This window comes from Limulus polyphemus, unplaced genomic scaffold (genome assembly GCF_000517525.1).
Source record: "Limulus polyphemus unplaced genomic scaffold, Limulus_polyphemus-2.1.2 Scaffold3687, whole genome shotgun sequence".
In the NCBI taxonomy this organism is placed as follows: Eukaryota; Metazoa; Arthropoda; class Merostomata; order Xiphosura; family Limulidae; genus Limulus; species Limulus polyphemus.
In genome coordinates this window covers 55,617-75,925 of record NW_013669297.1, presented here as the reverse complement: position 1 = coordinate 75,925, position 20,309 = coordinate 55,617, and the positions used below count along the sequence as shown (strand labels likewise).

Sequence of the window (20,309 nt, the reverse complement as noted above, 5' to 3'; positions counted from 1 at the left end):
ATATCTCATAGTATAATGACTAAAATATTGTTATATATTCTAACGTTTTTACCAAAGTCTATAGTTCGTTAACAGATGGCGCTCTAGAAACACAGCTTCGATCATAGAAATTAATATTTTGCACTTTATTAAATATAAAATGTGTAAATTAAGAATTGCTTGCATTTTGTTGCTTTTAGATTATTGATCATAGCTTATGCGTGTAGAATAAAACGAAATAAAACAAATACATATATATAACTTTGTGTGTATAAACAAATCCATTTCTTGGCTTTCTTTATTATCTCTTTCACTAAATATGAGGATTATTTATGAAGTTTCAATAAATACTAGCTGTATCATCACATAAATAAAACTATATTTGAATGTGAATATTTTCAGACTTCAGATAAATTGTACTGAGGTATTTCACAGGTATTTAAACCTTAAAGAGACAGATCTATTAACAGTAAAACAGTCAAATATTTAAAGGTAGATGTGCGGAGAGAGAGACAAATAAACAGAGAAATAGATTTTCGCACGATATTTTATTAATGTTAGATTGAAACTACAATGTAGCGAATTTTGTAACCCATTTATGTGAAGGAAAATACACTGAGTTTTCGTACTAGTATAAATTAATGGAAATGCCCCTTATATAACCTATTTATAAAAAATAGTTAACAAAGACACAATTATAGAGCATGACCAATCTAACGACTCAGACTTTAAAGAATTGAACCTGCATGGAGTCTTGTAGCAAACTACATTTTGATTTCTATACTGAGGTATCCATCAGCACCCCAGTGGCACAACAGAATGTCTGCGGACTTACAGCGCTAGAAACCGGGTTTCGATACCCGTAGTGGGCAGAGCCCAGATAGCCCATTTTGTAGCTTTGTTCATAATTCCAAGCAAACAAACAAAGTATCCATCAGAACCGAAACGTGGTATACCACAAGACTTCAGGTGAATGTGGTCTATTATTAGAAACTAGTTCTATCAAAACCATCTATAAAACAACGATTCTTATCGTATCGTAACGGCTTCTATCACAAGATGCACAATGATAAAAAAAGTCTATCGTTTCATATTTATCAGTAAAGGTTGACAATATTTAACTCTTATTTGTAAATAAACTAAGAAAATATACCCTATTTGCAAACGCCCAAGTAGCTGGGTACAGACGTGTGGAGATTAGCTAACATATTTGTTTGTTTTGAATTTCGCGCAAAGCTACACGAGGGCTATCTGCGCTAGCCGTCCCTAATTTAGCAATGTAAGACTAGACGGAAGGCAGCTAGACATCACCACTCACCGCCAACTTTTAGGCTACTCTTTTACCCACGAATAGTCACCCTATAACGCCCCCATGGCTGAAAGGGCGAGCATGTTTGGTAGGACGGGGATTCGAACCCGTTCGTGCGAGTTGAAACAAGTTCTAAAGGACCTTGAATTAATATATTCTCTTTTCATGAGTGTTCACTGGGCAACTATATTTTCAAGCATATCTAGTGCGCTTTTTGTTGTAATTATTTCAAACTCTAAGGGTCTGTGGTTCGCACCTCTTTACTAATCAAAAAGTTTTATAAACCATTTTCATTACTTTGGAACAATGAGTGAGTTATAGGAGTGACAGACAATTTCTACTACCCCTTCAGAAGAACTGGTGTTGAATGATGTTGCCTTTTTTCTAACAAAATAACCATATTTGGCCATACGATATACACACTTTACAACACATTTGTATTGATAAAACTAAATGAAATTTATATATTTAATTTTCGAAGACTTATTATTAATACACACACTGAAAATGAAATTTTTGATAAACTTCCAAATTAAGTGCTGTACTTCTGAAATGTTTATCATTTCTGTACACTAGCGTCATCTATACATCTTAAAACAAGTTACAAATACGTAGTACATTTTCATATGAACTACAAATTAGTAAATAAAACTGCCTGTAATTTGATTATATATATATATAGAAAATAAATATTTAAACAGTCAAGTAAAATAAAAACAATAGGAAGGACTGCGTTAAAAACAGCAAATCCAAACCTATGATAAATGATATTTAAATGAGCAAAATAAATTGTTTGTGTTTGCTTTGCTCGTTTAAATATATATTCATATATATATATATCACATTAGAGTCAGTGTTTCAGCTTTAAAAAAACGTATTATATATATTTTTTTTTTGTTTCTAGTATGGCCTAGGTATGAAACAGACAAATATACTTATTTACGTGGGTTGATAAAACATACACATTTTTTTAGATTCATAAGTAGAAAAAAATTGTCATACCAGAAGTTTTAGTTAAGTAGGGGGGACGTTTAGAAACAAGTGCAAAGAAGATGGCAATTGAACAACATAGTGGGGGCTTGACTAGATCTCTCAAATACCTCGCATTACCTGTACTGCTTGAAGTTAAACCTGTCACAGCGACTGACCTTGGACACGAAAGCAGGTTTGCTGCTGTAGTCAAAGCTAAACAGCCCACAACTCGTAAGCACCGATGGGCCGAAATCAAAACTTAGAGCCCAACTCTGTTAAGTCTTACAGAAGTAATGGGCATTCCTGTGTGACTAAATTGACAGAAGGATAAGAGGTACCTTCAACTGTGGAACGAAACAAGGAAACAATTAAACAAGTTTTAAGCCTAATTTTCTTTTAAGAAATTGACGAACATTCGAAGTGCCCGTCCCCACACGACGCGTTCAGGTAAGAGCATTTAGTTACGTGGAGAGGCAAGACATGCTGTTTGTATGGTACAGTGAATATATCAGTCAACAGTTGTCTTTACTTTCTTCTCTCTCTCTCTCTCTCTCTATATATATATATATCATGTGATCAAACCGTGTGTTGAATGTAACTAATATTTATTCTGTACTATTTCAAATTTAATAGTGTGCATATGCTCTGTAAATTATAATAAATAACCAGACCCATATTTCTCTGATCTCCTTAAAGACTGGTACTGTCTGGTTAAAATCATTCCTATATTTCGGAACAACGCGATAGTTAAAACCTCTACACTCGCGCAACTGTATGACAGGATTAACTTTACTGCTATTCCATATGACCAACTGAGGGAGCGGTGTTTTTTTTTCTCTTATTGTTCAGAATTATAGAACTAACAAAATATTTAAAATCCGAACCGAGGCTTATCAAATCAAAATATTGTAGCCATGATTCCAGTTCAGGAAAACATGATTATGCATTCTTTATTATACACTCACTTAAAATACCCCCCCCCCCCCAGTGGCACAGTGGTATGTCTGCGGACTTACAGCGCTAGAAACCGGGTTTCGATACCCTTGGTGGGCAGAACACAGATAGCCCATTGTGTAGCTTTGTACTTAATTACAAACAAACAAACTTAAAATATACATTATGTATCTCCATCTATTGTAAAAATTCACAAACATGTAGAACCTTATAATGACAATATCTGAAATCCTTGTGTTTTAACATAAACAGGATAGATAGAGTTACAAGTAACCTAATCAAAAACACCTCGGTGGAAGAAAAGGTGTGGCCAAAAAGGACTGAGTGTGCGACTTAAACAAATGAACTCAAAATTGGCAGCAAACTGGTAGCTACACTTATAGCATTGATAAGAATTTTACATCAAATATTTATTCATTAATTAGTTAGCCCAGGCCGCGTTTTTTGTTCAATTATGGGGTACGATGATGAGTAAACAAAATACACGGCCTAGCTAACTAGTGAATGAATATTTGCTGTAAAATTCTTATCAGTTCTATAAGCGTAGCTACCAGTTTGGCCGCCAATTTTGGTTTCATTCCTTTAAGTCGCACACTCAGTCCTATTTTGGACGCACCTTTTTTTCCCACCTAAGGTGTTTTTGGTTAGATATCATGATTTTTTGTCAATACACATCAACAAACCACACCAAATAAGAAAGTGACACTCGATAGTAACCAGCATTAGTCTTAGGATCGCAACCCTATTATTCGGAACAGACCTTTACTTTACAGAGCCAACCAGATTTTTAAAAATATATGGTGGTAGTTTTTCCTCTCTAAAACAGTTAATGGCTTCCTTTATACTCACGTCAGGGAATTTAGATTAACATGAGCTAAGATCACGTAACGTTAAACGCTCTTTAAGTGGGACAATTTTATAAAATTTAGTAAATTTATGTTGAAAAGTTGGCAATGAATAATAACCGTCCACCTGTACGATTCTTTTGAAAACTTGAGCCAGAAACTGGTCAAACTGCTAATCTAGTTTGCTTGGCCTAACCAATACTTGTGTATCTGCACGTCCTTACTCCTTATAGTTTTGCTGTTTTAAATCTGCCATCTTTAATCCGAATGACAAAAAACTAAAAACGGTCTACTTTTAATCCTCGGTGAAGCTGTAGTAAAAAAAGTTAGAGGGCTAGCTCACGTGATTTTTTGCGTAGGCGTGCGCAAAAAGTTTCGTTACATTTTAGCGATTTTTGTTGAATAACTTTGCACATGTGGTTTATATTTACACCAAATGATACTCCTAATTGTAGGTTGTTGAGATCTATCAGTATATCAAATTTGAAAAAAAAATCATAAAAGTAAGTGTCTTGATTTAATAATTTACAAAACAACACAACCGCAAAATTGAAATATGTAGGTCATTTTTTCTTATATATGTATATTAAACTGCACTCCAATATAAATATTCAGAAAGTGTAAATTCGTTAACATAAATTTTATATTAAAACTGTTTCTACCTCTTTCTTCTCAACTTCTATCAAACTGGACTGAAAGGCCCTTATAGCTATTTATTAAGAAATTCTGATTCGAAGTAAGTTATCTAGATCACAACTAAAAAGTAACTTGTAGATTAATAACGGTAATTCCATATAGCAGACTGTTTAGAAGTACATCACGTGAATACACAAGAAAACTAAAACCTATAATTATGAGAATACGCTGACTAATGAGTTGGGTATACCCTTTATTAACGACAGCGTTCTCACAGAAGAAACATGAAATTGTGTTCAATATTAAACAATTTGTGGAACCCATCGACAGTTAATAGTAAGTATATATGAGGATTGGATATAATCTGACTTCACATAAAAGTCTGTCTGGAGAGATATTGCATACTCCTTACTACAGTAGTCTCTTGAAGGAAATGTCGTATATAGACATGATATTGCAATAGTTACGAAAAACCGAATATCTGCTTTGAAAACAACTATATACAATAATGTGTTTCTTAATATATAATAAGTTGGGTCAGTCATTCCAAGATCACGCTAAACCTCGTCTGACTATCATTATTTTTAAGACACTTAAGATATACTCTTTAGTCAGTTGTCTCTAAACTCAACACTAAGCCTTGTATACACAAACAACTTGTGGATTTCCAGTCCACTTCCGGAGGACCTCACACAGTAGATGAGCCACGAGGATAAATCTAAATATTTCTTTGATGTAACTAAAACCCAAGTTTTTTTTTATTGGCACTCACTTAAAGAGCAGGCATTTAATCTGCAGATATCTTTATACAAACTCTTTTTTTTTTTTGTTGCGCGTAAAGCTATACAAAGGGGCAATCTGAGAATAGCTGTCCCTAATTTTTAAATGATAGACAGGAGGGAGATAGCTAATCTGCAACATCCAGTGCCAACTCTTGGGCTACATTTTTCAGACCGGATGGTGGGATTTGACTGTCACTGTTATAATGTACTCATGGTCCCTAAGTGCGGAGTAGTGGTGGAATAAGCAGTTCAGATGTCCCGGGGCAAAAAAATGATCGGGGCTCCTTTTTTTCAAAAGATAAGACCAGACCCCCGGGCGTCGTGGGCCCCAGGGCTTTGCCCCGTCTGGCCCGCGCTATTTCCGCCTCTGGTGCGCAGCACGATTAATTCTCATTTAATTTTTTTGGAGAGGGAGGTCGGAGGGAGGGGGCGATAACGAAATATGAACACAGAATCTCAGCTCCACAGTCTGGCACGATAACAACAAGCCCGCGCTCTGTCAGATTTTCATCGAAAAGCTGCCAAACGATAGACTAAGTATGATCATTAATCACACTTTTCTTATCATATGTGTTTGAAAATTAATCGTGTCTACATCTAGATTTTCGTGCTGAAAATGTTTATTTCTAGCACTTTGCGTGTTAAAAATTAAATGTGTATATGCGTAAGCTTTCTATGTTTGATTTGTGTAGAAGAACCTTTTAAGAATATTTAGAGGTGGATTTTAAATTATTCTGATTAATTCTAGAACCTTAAGTTATCCAATTCAGAAAACATGTTGATCGAATATAGTTAGTAAAGATAAGTATTATGTACAGTTATATATATATCTATTTTAAAATGTCTATATAAAGTTTTGATATAACATGCTAGAAAAATATTTTGAAATTACAATCACACCGTTTCAGTTTTTAAACTAATTTTTTATATGAAAAAAAATCATTACATTACATCCGTGCACATTTCCGAGGGTTTTGCAACGAGTGCAATTTTTAAAAGTTCACGTGATCAGCCGAGATTGTTATCTGAAATAAAATATATAGAATCAATACAGTAAAGTTACACATACTATTATTGAACGATTTGTTTGTTTTTAGTATGAGTTTACTGTGTATAGTTAGTATTTTTAATTTAATTTTTAGTAGCCTCAAACTTGTATAAATAAATACAGAGGGCTTACACTGATTTGTGTAGATCACCGCCTATTTCAGCTAATTATAGATCGTTTTTCCAGATACTATGGTTTGGTGTATGTTCTTTCTACCAGTTTTTTATTTCTGTCCTGGAGGAATTCAGTCATATTTGTCTTATTTTTTTTTTAGACAATTTTGAAGCCATTTCTAAAGCTTTCGAATGAACGAGGAAATTATTAACGTACAATTATATATTCTGATTTTATATACGCTTTGTGCACATTCTCTGCTCAACCACGTGTAATGAAATATGATCTTAAGTCAATAAACCGCAACACTCACACACAAATATGCTCAAAAATTACTAACTAGTTACGCCTGCTTCGGGGGCGTTGTCAAAGTGACAGAGGAAACAAAGTTGCGGTATTTATTTGAAAAATGTTAAGCACAAACGATGGAATAAATTAGAATTTTGAGGGGGAGGACTACGATTGGGGCGCCTTATGTGCTGTTTTAACAGTGACCATTTAATTCTAAGTTGAAACAGCAACTTTCCATGATAATTATACAAAATCCAAATGAGCGTTTCAACATTTAGGGAGATATGTGCTCCCAGTGCCTAGGTTTTACCGTCAATGATGTTAACATTATTCTTTATGCAAATAAAGCTAAAACCCATAAATCTACAGAGGTTGTATGGTGTAAGTTCAAACATTTATCACGTTTTAATTTTTTTTAATATTGTTGCTTAAGAATGCGGGGAATGGTGTTTCTGATAGTCTTAATTGTCACAATACTGAACCTTTCGGCTAAGGCTCAGTCTCACGCCGATTGGATTACCAGCCCACTCAAGTAGTAGCACCCACCCACTTTTAAAAATAATGAAAATGTTGAAACAGACGTCACTGTGAGTGCTCAGTCATTCCTCATGTTTAAGAAATATAATGATGATTAGAAGAGAGAGCGTAACCAGTAAAGAGTACTTACAGAAAAGTTAAAACATATATTATAAATACTCATGTAACAGCGTGCACCGAACTTTTTGGAAGAAAAAAAAATATATATATATATATTTCCATATGTATGCTTAAGAGCAGAAGTTTTGTGGAATTCTTAGGTACAATATCTGTTTGTTTTCTCTAGAGCAAAGCCACAATAGGCTATTTACTTTGTTCACCTCGGGGGAATCAAACCCCGGATTCTAGCGTTTTAAGTTCGTAACCGTACTGCTGTCTCACCGGGGCTTAGGTACAATGTTTGTTTGTTTTTCTCTAGAGCAGAGCCACAATAGGCTATCTACTGTGTTCATCTCGGAGAATCGAACCCCGGATTCTAGCGTTTTTAGTTCATAAACTTACTGCTGTCCCAACGGGGGATTAGATACAACGTTTGTTTGTTTTTCTCGATACCCTAGCTGAATGAATTAGTTCAGTAGGTAACTAGGGCGAAAGGAACGTAGCTACTTCCTTCGCTAATTTTCTGTGTCGAAACCACGCACACTTATATGTATAAAAGAGTGTCGAACAAGTTATGTTAAATAAGGGTTTGGAAAACACGAAGTACGTCTATATATTACACTGATCTAAAAAGGCCTTCAAAAGTTTGGTGTATAACACAAAATCTGGTGAAGACGGATTTGACGAGCTCTAGTATTCGACAGAGTATTTCTTATACAACACAGAGAAGTAACTGAGATATCATTTGTACGATCTTAATAATAATGTTAAAATTCCAGCAGACTCATTATGACGTTTTTCGCGTTATTTAGCTTAGAAACTGTCATCTTATTAATCTCGTAAAAAAAAATGTTTGAATTGCCATGATACTGTATACTTCTAATCAGTGTGTTGTGTTATTCATATTAATATTCACGGAAATCCTCATTGCGTAGTATAATTATAAAAATATACATGCCAGTCTTGACTGTGATTGTTAGAGCTATCCAACTGAGGAATTTTACTTTAAACATGCTATAATTAACAAATACTTTTAACCGTAAAATAAATGTATATTTTTTATTTTTCGCGGTTATACAGCCATCATATATATTGACGCTTTTTAAAGTAAAATTTCCATCCCAGTCTTCTTGGTACATACTGAATTCCATTCTACCCACGTGATCTACTACTCCTCTGTAACTAAGCAGGAAACCAACCCAGCAAGCAGGATGAACCCACTGGCGTAGAGTTTAGTGACTTTTTAACATATTCATAACAAAAAGAGAAAAACCAAGCTTAAAAAAATTTGGCAGAAATTGCTTCCTCCGATTCCTTTCTTTTACTTTTTGTCATATTAAACAAATAATAGAAACTAAGAATAGAAAGTGTGATGAAACATGTCAGTGTCATTGGAAATGCTTTTAAACTTTTCACTCATTTTGTTCGCCATAGGCCACTGTTTACAAATCCTTTCATCTAAGCACACCTAGGGCTCATCAAATGCAATGAGTAATAACTCCTAAAACTGTCCCACGGTAGAACAGCGGTATATTTATGGACTTAGGGCGCTAAAATCCAGCGTTCGATCCCCTGTTATGGACGCAGCAGATAACCCAATGTGACTTTACAACTTTTATTTGTTCATTGTTTATATCAAAAGGTACTGTTACACAGTCTTTTAGTGGGAACATGTATTTTATTTTCATTTACAAAAGAACGGTTTCTCACCAGTTGCAGCAAGGATCAAGCTTCACCAGCTTCGGTGTTAGGCCATACAAAGGAAAGTCATGTTGTTGTTTGTTTAATGCATTAGTTGGTACGTTTGAATAATCTCGTAGAGAAAATGTGTATTAAATTCAAGTAAACTGAGTGAGTTTGTTCACAATTTAAAAAATCCTCAGTTTTTGTGTAGACTCTACTTTATAGCGTAAGGATAGTTAATATCACTATTTGAAAGGCGTTATTTGTATAACTTTTTAACCATTTGCAAGTTTTACTTTGATTGGTTATTTGTTAACACCCGGTCTGTGAGTCAACTAGACTGAAATTGAGGGAATGAATGAGATACATATGGCTTCCGGTATTCTAGCTAGAACAAAAAAATACTTTTTTAAAAGATTCCATATATATTAAACTCAAAATAAACACATATCGTTGCCAAAAAATTCACCTCTCACTATTGTTCGACCACGAAGATGAGGAGCTCAGAGGGTTGGCCGGATTGTGTTCCTCTTGCACAAAACAGTAGATGTTATCATTTTCAGGCAAGTAACGCAATTAACTACGTTACATCTGCAAGTAAGCTTCGGCCATATTTATCGACAGAAGTCGCGAAAACCGCGGATTAAACGTCTTTATGGAGCTGAGGAACCAAATCTTGTAATTGTCCAACGTGTGTGTGATCACTACCGTGTTTTGTGTAGGATTTTGGATTGGGGTGTGGGTTTTACTCTCTCAAAACCTAGAAACTAGTGTGAATTCGGCTAGGGTAGTGGGCAATTCAGATTCCAGATATCACAAAAAGAGAATACCAGGAAGCTTTGTTTGAGAATCCATTCACCAATCATGTCTCCCTGATTCGCAGACTGAGTGTTTACTTTATCCTGAGTGTGTCTTAACTGGAGCTCTCCTATTTGGGCTTTAATATATACTAATTATTTGACCAGGTTCTCGAAATTTAAAGAAATAAAAGCCATTGTTATAGAAAAAAGTATATATACTTCCAAACACATTCTGCATCAATTAATTTGAAAGATATGAACACTCAAATGGCTCAGCGGTTAGCTTGAGGGCATATAACCTAAAATTGAGATACAATTCCCTTGGTGGGCACAACGCATTTCGCCCATTGTGTAGCTTTGCGCTTAAAAAAAACAAATAAACAATTGAAAGAGATGCAAAAAGCTTTAAATAAAATACATTTCCAATCAGCAAACATTTTCATATATGCTCCTCCCCTAACCAACGTTTCACCATTTCAGCTTTGTCAGATCTCTTACAAAATTATGATGTAGTTATAAATTAAAATGTTCAATTGCGGGTGGCATTAACCAGAATGTGATACGAGCGAAGATAAAAATAACATTGTTATAGGAATAACAATAATATATTACATTGAGATAAGAGTACTGTGTTCATTCTTTATGTATTTTGATACTTAATCTAATTGTATGTAGGTCTATTATTTGGTTAGCCTAGAGCTTTATGGCGACTGCAACCATGTGTTTTTACTCGATCAAATATATAATCGTAGTTCCTGGCACACTACTACTAAACAACTGCACGTATGTTAGAATTCTCTTTAAGTTGGGGAATTTAACTTGTGTTCGTTTTGTAGCTTTTGTATCAGAATATTGATATGAATTTTGAAGCTTTTCTTTAGTTTGGACTTCAGGAAATATTTTGACCCCTCCCCCTCATCCACGATCGTACTACTGCACTTTGACAAGAGAACTGGATTTAATAAATTAAAACTACATTCCTCATTGAAGAAGTGGGATAGAAAAATAGGTCAAGCAAGTCTTACAAGGAAGCATTGATTGAAAGGAATTGCTATTGGCAACAAGACAGCACTGTTTATGACATAAATAAACGTATTTATAACGAACAAACGTTTTGTGGCTAAAAATTCACAATTTCAACTGCAACTTTGTACACAATAATTACCACCTACGTTTTTCCCAGGCTTGACGCTGAGCTATCAAGGAAGAGGAGTTGAGAACTTTGCTTTTATTTCTAAGTGACAACACTTGTTTTCTTGTTTTGTTTCTTTTTTCGTTTAGATATATAGAATTATGAATCGTTAAAGAAATGTAAACTGGTAACGACATATAACAAGTGAAATTAAATTCAAAAGGAAAAACAAGGAAATTTACCGCATGGAAAAAGAAAAATGGCATGAAAAAAAAAGGCTTTTTAATACACTGAATTTGTTTAGGACTAAATGTTTGTCAAAGCAATTGTCTATTCAATTTTAGCGATATTTTTGAAAGGTACAACACTGTTGATATTTTATAATTAACGCTTGAACAATTATTGTTATGAGTCAGGGTGCTCAGATTACGTTTTGTTTTTCTTTTTGTAACAGGTGTTTTAATCCTTAGGGTTATATAAGACAGAATCGGTATTTCTATCCGTCTGCTTAAAAATACAGTAGTCAACATTTGCTAGGGATCATGTTTTTACATAATAGGTACACTAATGCTAATAAAGGTCAGTTCTAAAAAAAAGACATAGCTTGGAAGTCCATTACCTGGACATTGTCTGTCAAGTGCAAACTTTCTGCCTGGGTGACTTTGATTGGATCCTGGCTTTGTTTTCCGACCATACCCCCAAATTGAAAGTACATACAGTGAAATTGTGTGGTTCTTAATTTGACATCACTGATCATTGCATGCTAAAATTGGTCTGACTGAGATTATGCAGTGCAGAAAATGCCTCGTTTAGGTCAAAGGCATCATCTTCCCCCTGCAAAACTTAACAGGGCTGTTCGAATGATGCAGGGAGGCATGACTCAATGCAGGGTTGCTGGTGCTCTTGACATATCCCAAAGTGTCGTGTCCGCGGCCTGGAATGGGTTCAGAGAATATTGACAGAGTCAATAGGAGACGTGTTTGAGAAAGGAGAAGACTAACAACTCCTCAACAAGACCGCTATTTGACCATCCAGGCTCGAAGGAATCGCTTTGCTCCAGCTGTTAACCTCCATAACTCCATCCAAGATGCCACAGGAGTCCGAATGTCTACACAGACAGTGCATAGACGCCTTCTCAAAGCTCATTTGAGAGCTACACGTCCTGCTAGTTATGCTCCTTTAAGCCAACAATACAGGCAGGCACGACTGCATTGGCTAGAGAACACAGGAGGTGGAATGTGCAACAATGAAGGGCCGTACTCTTCACTGACGAGTCCCGCTATTGTGTGGACTTTCTTGAAAGACGCAGGAGAGTTTGGTGAGCCCAATTTGTCTCAGAATGTCATCGAACATGATCGCTTTGGAGGAGGTTCAGTCATGGTGTGGGGAGGCATCTCAACTGCAGCCCGTACCGACCTTGTAATTATCCGAAATGGAAATCTCACGGGCCTAAGATACAGAGATTAGATCCTTGCACCCATTGTTCGTCCATATGCAGGTGCAACATGGCCAGACTTCTTGCTTATGGATAACAATGCGCGTCCACACCGTGGAAGGGCAGTGACTGCCTTCCTGGAAGCTAAAGGAATTCCCAGGATGGAGTGGCCAGCTAGGTCTCCTGACCTTAACCCAACAGAGCACATCTGGGAGCAGCTACAGACAAGGCTACAAGCTCGTCAAGCCTGACCAAGAACGCTCCAGGACCTGGAAGTTGCCTTTTTTGAAGAATGACAACAGATTCCACAACAACGATTGGCTAACCTGATCTGCGTAAACTTTGTGCGGCAGTCATTAATGCTCGAGGTGGTCACACAGACTACTGAAATCATCTTGACTGTGAATTGGATACTTCTTTCAATGACTGTTTATTTTGATATATTTTTTTTGTTAACGCTGTACCATAGTGTGCATCATTTCCTCAGGCTCTTTTATCCAAATTAAATGTTACAGAACTTAATAAAGTGTAAAAATGACTTATTCAGGTGTTTTTCATCCTAAAATGTTCAATCTATACATACCATTGTGGTAGGTGTTTGACATACTCAAACTAAAACATAATCCCTAGCAAACGTTGACTATTGTATCAATTATGGAATATAGCAAATTGAGATTTGCTTTGGTTGTTTTACCCAAATTCAAAATTCATGTCCATTTTGATTGATATTCAAGCAGAATTTGCGCATAATCTTTGTGTGATTGGCTGAGAACAAATAAGCAAATTTTATACATCATACTAATATTGCATTAGCTAAATCAACAATTTCAGATTAATCCTTGATTCTTAATATAGTTTCAAAACGATTTGACTGTACTGTCCAACGAACTTTATCTACCCTCCAGATGCAAATCCGAGGTGGTTACAAATATTTACATAATTAACTACATTTACCTATATCGGATTTACTTCCTGGTTCAGCCATAGAGAAAATATTTTTTCGATACAACTTGCACGTTTTCAGATTTCTAGCGTTGTTAAACAACAACTTTCCAGTGGCGCAGCGGTAAGTTTGCGCCACTAACAACGCTAAAAATATATTTCGATACCCGTGATAGGCAGAACACAGGTAGCCTATTTTGTATCTTTGTGCTTAACGACAACCAACCAAACAACACCCACCAGAAAGATTAGAAAACTTGTTCCTTTTTTTTTTCATACAACCTACAAGTTTTCAAATATGTAACATTATTAAACAACAGCACCAAAGAGAAAAATCGGACAAATTTGTTGTCTTTTCATAAAACATATGTTTTCAGATACGTAGCACTATTAATCAACAACACATAAAAACTCGTTCAGCGCTGATGTCGTTACTTGACACTAAGTTTGCAGTGTGAACATTTCGAAACAGGTACACAAATGCTAATACGAATTTACATTTTTAACGTTCATGATGTCTTGAGGAAGTTCGCATAGCAAAAAAAAAGTTAAACTGGCGAACAAAGAAATAGTTAGGGAATAAAAATAAAATATAACTTTTAATAAAACATCCTGATAAAGGGTCGTTTTTTCACTAAAGCTTTGGTAGAATTTTAACAAGTGAATTAGAACAGGCAATACCTTAATTAAAACTGTCACGAACTATAAAGAACAGGTTCATACAAAAGGGTTGGCTATACAACCTTTAGAATAAGAAAAGTAACTACATTGAAAACTATAGATATGTGTGTATGTGTATCCACAACAAAAATGCTGGTTTGTTTTGGATAAATTATTGTACGGGATAGAGAATCACAGAAAATGTGTCATACTACCCTACCTGGTGCAGGTTTTTTACTGCCGTGTGTTCGAGCACTTTCAACACTAGAATTAAAACCTTCATTATTTCCCAAGGTAAGTTTTACTTGGTAGAAGCAGAAACTTTTATTTGACTGCTGAGTAAGGAAAGTATAAAGAAAGAATAAGGAGAATCGAACCTTAATTCACGTGAAACACATCAAGCCAACGCTACGATTATGGCGTATTTACGTACAGATTTGTTCGGGTTAGAATACTGAAACGAGTTGTTAATAACTGCACACAATAACAATTAAAAAAAATTGAACGACTTACAGTAATTTTAGACAAAATAAATAAATATTTAGAGCCCGTCTTCGCTTATTTCTTTGAAATATTGCAGTTATGAATTCAATGTATGTCATCAGTTAATTTCTAAAATAACACTTTCAATTTACTAAAACAAAATTATTATGGGACCACATTTTATTCTGGTTTCGATTACAAAATGCTAACTCGCTTTGTTAACTAAGGGATTTTTAAGCTATAACACGACTTTTTTCTCGTATTTAACGACTAAGACATATCTTTAATATAGTTCAGTCCAAACCTTTGTTCTATTTCTTACAAAACGTAGTCGTAGTAGCAGGTGTTTCAACATGTTATTCATACATAAATTGTTTTCAATGATTTATCTATAAGAACCTTTACAATGTATTCTGTTGTGTTCAAAAACAGCATAAGGAAGTGTTGCTTGAGATGTGATTACGACAACAAAAGTTTTCAGTGTATTAACTGTGTACTTCTGTATGATAATATATATATAGCTAACAACTTCTATAATGGCGTACCGATTTTGCGCAACTTGACAGCCGCTGAAATTATAGACGCTCTGTTGCTCGTAAAGCGGGGATGGGGGGGGGCACTTTTGTTACCTGCGGCAAGAGACAATATAGCGTTCTCGCTGAAAGAGTAGAAAGAACACATTGTGTCAATTTATAGTATTTTACAATCCGTTTATTCAACTCCGAAAGTTCGATGAACTTCGAAAAAATTATTCAAGTCTACATTACTTTCGAAAATGTTTATCGAGTGCTGCAACTTTTCCAAATAGGATTCACGTTATCTGTCTCTAACAATCACTAAAGTCTAGTATATAATCCATAATCTGTCTGTTGTTAAGTGTAGAAAATACTAAGCCAACTCAGGATTCACGTGTTAACTGTCTCTAACAATCACCAAAGTCTAGTATATAATCCATAATCTGTCTGTTGTTAAGTGTAGAAAATACTAAGCCAACTCAGGATTCACGTTAACTGTCTCTAACAATCACTAAAGTCTAATATATAATCCATAATCTGTCTGTTGTTAAGTGTAGAAAATACTAAGCCAACTCAGGATTCGCGTTAACTGTCTCTAACAATCACCAAAGTCTAGTATATAATCCATAATCTGTCTGTTGTTAAGTGTAGAAAATACTAAGCCAACTCAGGATTCACGTTAACTGTCTCTAACAATCACTAAAGTCTAGTATATAATCCATAATCTGTCTGTTGTTAAGTGTAGAAAATACTAAGCCAACTCAGGATTCACGTTAACTGTCTCTAACAATCACCAATTGAAAATTCGGTTAACGATGCCCCCACTACAGCGCTCGACAATATAGCAGCTTCTACCCTAAGCTATAAGTGTTATGTCAGATATTCGATAGTGATTTCAACACTAATAGCCCACCTTGCATAAATAATTATTCATTCATATACTTTCCTATTATTGGTTTTGATGTAAATTGTACTAAAGATTTTGTGTCGAATATTTGTTATACATATTGCAAGTATATTGATTCAAGTTGTTAGGTTTATTTTTGGGGTATTGAGGGATAAGAACTGGATATTTTACTGCTGAAATTGTCAATATATAGTAGAAGTAACTGCTGTCAAAAGCCACTATATGAATGGAAGAAATTTTAGCACATTTTTGCTATATTGCAGTCTATGTCTGCCATGAAACGTATAGGTATTGAATATAGTTTGGTTTATTCTCATTAGCATTCCTATACTGTACATTTTGGTACCAAATATGCATGGCTAGCACAATTTCTGACCTAGCTAGTTCATATCAAAGCACTCGTAATTATTTTGACTGGGGTATCATTAAAATATGAATATTTCATAGACCGCACAGGAAAAACAAGGCTAAATATGCCCAAAGGTTGTTCATCTTTCACCTAAGGCATATTGTTGCTTTGTATACATACAGTTGGCTGATTAGGTCGAAAATTTTTCATCCTATGCCGCTCGCCTATAAAGACTAACCAACAATAGTGGTTTTCTACTTTGACCCGCCCATTTTCTCCGCCTGAAGCTTTGTTTCCAACTAGACGTGAAAAGGCGATAAAGATGCTGATCATCTGACGTAAAAAATAGAAAATCAGTGAGAGATCAGACTAATCGGTCGAAACGTGATATATGTGTATGTATATGCACAAACACACACAGACACACATATATATATATATATATATGTTAGGAGTTTCATTAATCGGTGCAGGCAAAGTGATATTTTTCTCTTGATTTGTTTTTAATGATTTCAGTTTGTTTGTTTTTTAATTGTAGAGTTGCCAAATTCATGAACTGTATCTACTTTTAGCGTTAGACAATATTTTGATCAGCAAATCCCTGTTCAGGTAAAATTCTCAGACTGTTCAAAGCAATAACGTATTAACTAGGCGTTTCCACAAGGATCCTGTTCAATAAACGCATTACAGTTTGTTAATTCTACTCGGCTATAAAATACAAGAATATTTTTGATTTTTTGAACATGATAATAAGTAATGTTGTAGTTGTAGTGATTGTAGCTGTAGAATTATGATGTTTTTTAGCTTATGTAAAACATAAAATAAAGAAATTGACTTCAATACCCCTACGACCTTCGCAGTACCTTATCTAATATTCTACAAAAGGTTTGGGTCCAATATACCAAGTCGTTTTTGTTGTAGGCTAGCAAGAGAATAATAATAAGAAAGAATAATTACAATCTGACCGTTTTGAGCAGATTTTTCTTTTCCTTGTAAGTCTGACATGCGTGCTTTTTTGTGCGTTTTAATATGTGTACAGCCTTAGCAGTCAATAATAAATGTTTTAAAATTAAAGTGTTGTTTGAACTAAATCTTTACTGTTTAAGGTACTTTTTACTCAACGTTCTATTAGGATTTTCTGCAATTCCTTTCGATCTCAACTATTAACACTATCATGGTTCACGATACTATTAAAGAGATACTACGGTCTGCACAGTAAAATTACGATTAAATTATCAACCAGTTTTTATTTATCAAACTGAACGATTGTCCACTGGCGATCAGTCAGGCAGAGATGTTAAAACTTAATTACTGCTTAAGTACAAACCGTAATTAAGCCTGAGTATTAATTACCAGATAAAGACTGTGCAGCTGTGATTTAAGTACGTTGAGAATTGCAATCGTTCTGAAGTGGGAAAGCTGAAACCTTTATGTACTTTGCCATATAGCGCTTTTGTATAATGAAAATTATTGTAAGAAGCATGTTGTATGTATGAACTATTCTTGTTAGATTTTCTAAGTGATACGTCCAATGACAGCAAACTTTCTGTTCAAAATTAACTGTTTTTACTACAAGAAACTAACTGTAATTTGTTACCATATTTTGTTTAACATTGTTCTTCTCACCACAGTTCCTTTCTGTTGAATTTTTCTCAAAGCTACTCGAAGGCTATATTAGCTAGCTGTCCTTAATTTAGAAGTGATAAGCTAAAGGGAAGGCAGCTAGCCAGTCAACACCACCCGCCGCCAACTCTCGGGCTACTAAGTTACCAACGAAAAGTGGGATTGACCATAATATTATAACGCCCAAATGGCTGAAAGAGCGAGCATATTCGACGAAAGGATTCGAACCCCTGGCCCACAGATTGCCCTAACAACCAGGCCATGTAATAAGATTGTCCTGTTATCCCAAGCCATTAAACTACTACTAATATAACTGGCAATTGTTATCTCTGGATTGTAATAATGTAATTACCAAAATAATTTAAACATTTTTAACACCAGAGTAATTAGTAAAACTTAATTACTCTTTATTGGCTTCAATATTCTTCGTGTAAATTATTTAGATGATAGCGTTGATGTTGTTGTTGAGATTTTTCCTGTAGTCTTAATATTTTGTAGTTATTATTATATTTGTCTGCTTGTTTCGGGTTTATATATATTCTAGCCATAATATTTTTATTAGACTTTTTCTAATGTTGAATAGCGGTTTTGTCTTTTTTTTTTCAGAAGCTGCAAAAGTTTCCTTAGAATAATAAAAGGCCTGAAGCTTTTTATCTAGTGTTTTACGTGTGACTTTATTAAAATTCGTTTTATTTGTTATCTTTCTTTATCATATCAAATGTTGTTAAAGAAACTAATACATATTTAAATCTGTTTGTTTATTCCAATAGCTCGTAAGCAAAAAAGATGCCGAGGATGACAGTTGCTGTAGTTTTGATGATTGTTGCCACATTCATTAATTCAATTCAAAACCAAGAAACATTGCATTGTGAGGATATGATTAGAAATATTCACCTACCTTGCATTTGTTCCATAAGTTTAGAAAATGGAACTTCTGTTAACTGTGATGAAATTTTTTTCTTTGGAGACTTTCCAATTCTTCCATACCATCATCACATTTACAGTTTTAGTCAGCGTCATGCAGGCCTCCAGAATCTAGAGGCTCAACTATTTACAGCCAGTGATATTCCCCTTAAAATTGTTGATTTCTCTCATAATCTTCTCCGACGACTTACTGAAAGAGTGTTTGATGGAATCGAAGACACAGTAGAGGAAATTCATCTGAGTCATAACCTGCTTGGAGATCAACTTAATCCAATCTTTTCTACAGGCGAGCTTCAAGAACTACCTAAACTACGTGTGCTTGACCTGTCAGCTAATCAGCTACGAGCTTTAGACTCTGAGATCTTCAGGGGTTTGGATAACTTGGAGGTAAAAAAAGTTTCTGTCGTTGAAACTACTTACTTTAAATTATTTGTACGCTTTTTAACATGACCTACACACTGGTTAACATTTTATTAATTCCTCCCTTGCCCCCTTCACACAAACAAATTCAAACACATTTGTAGAACTTTCCATTTATTATCATTTGCAAAATACACTGATTTGATTATATATTTGAGCCCTAAAGCTTCATAGATGCAGTCCTATAATTATTAACCTTCAGGACAAAGAATAAGTATGATAATCCTTCCAGCTTTCAAAAGGACACAATCTTGTGTCCTAGTTGAAACATTATTATCAAATATCATTTTGTTGACTGGATGTTCAGAAATAATTGTCATCACAGTTTTTCAACAGTGGAAATTAAAAGAAAATGTTCTGTTTTGCCATTAGGCAAGAATATGGCTGTCAACAACTGATAACTAGCTGAGATAAAAAACGATTGGTCAGACTTCCAAAGTGAAACAAACATCATACTTTGTCTTGATTGGTTTATTCCTTATCAGTAGTCAGGATTAGATTGTTTTCATCCATTCCTTATAAAAGACATTACAGAAACTTATATCTATGAGCTGGCAACCAGTTTGAAAACCACTAATCTGAAATGTAAACAGGAAAGTTTGTCTTCAGTGGGTTTAAAAACCAGTTGCAAATAGTAAGTAACTAGAAATGTGATTTTGTTTGATAAGTCACCTTTCACATTCTTTTTTATTGACAGTTATGACATGGAGTAAACCAGAGGCATTTCTAGGTACTTAAAAGATTGGGGGCTCAGGCTCATAGGTGCAGAAATTATCGACAGTTCACTATGATATTGTTACGTCTCTGGTCGTTTGTTAATTTCCCGTATAATTTCTTTCGGATGAAACTTTAGCGATACAAGTCTTTTCT

General features: G+C 34.8%; 1 protein-coding gene across 1 annotated transcript in view; it reads left to right on the top strand.

Moving 5' to 3' along the window:
• The window catches only part of LOC106469854, a 48,605-nt gene that overhangs the window by 16,294 nt on the left and 12,002 nt on the right, over positions 1–20,309 (top strand). Inside the window, exons 5-6 of the mRNA XM_022398418.1 lie at positions 12,217–12,499; positions 18,874–19,406. Of these exons, the coding sequence (XP_022254126.1) occupies positions 12,217–12,499; positions 18,874–19,406 (816 nt within the window). The remainder of the gene's footprint in view (positions 1–12,216; positions 12,500–18,873; positions 19,407–20,309) is intronic.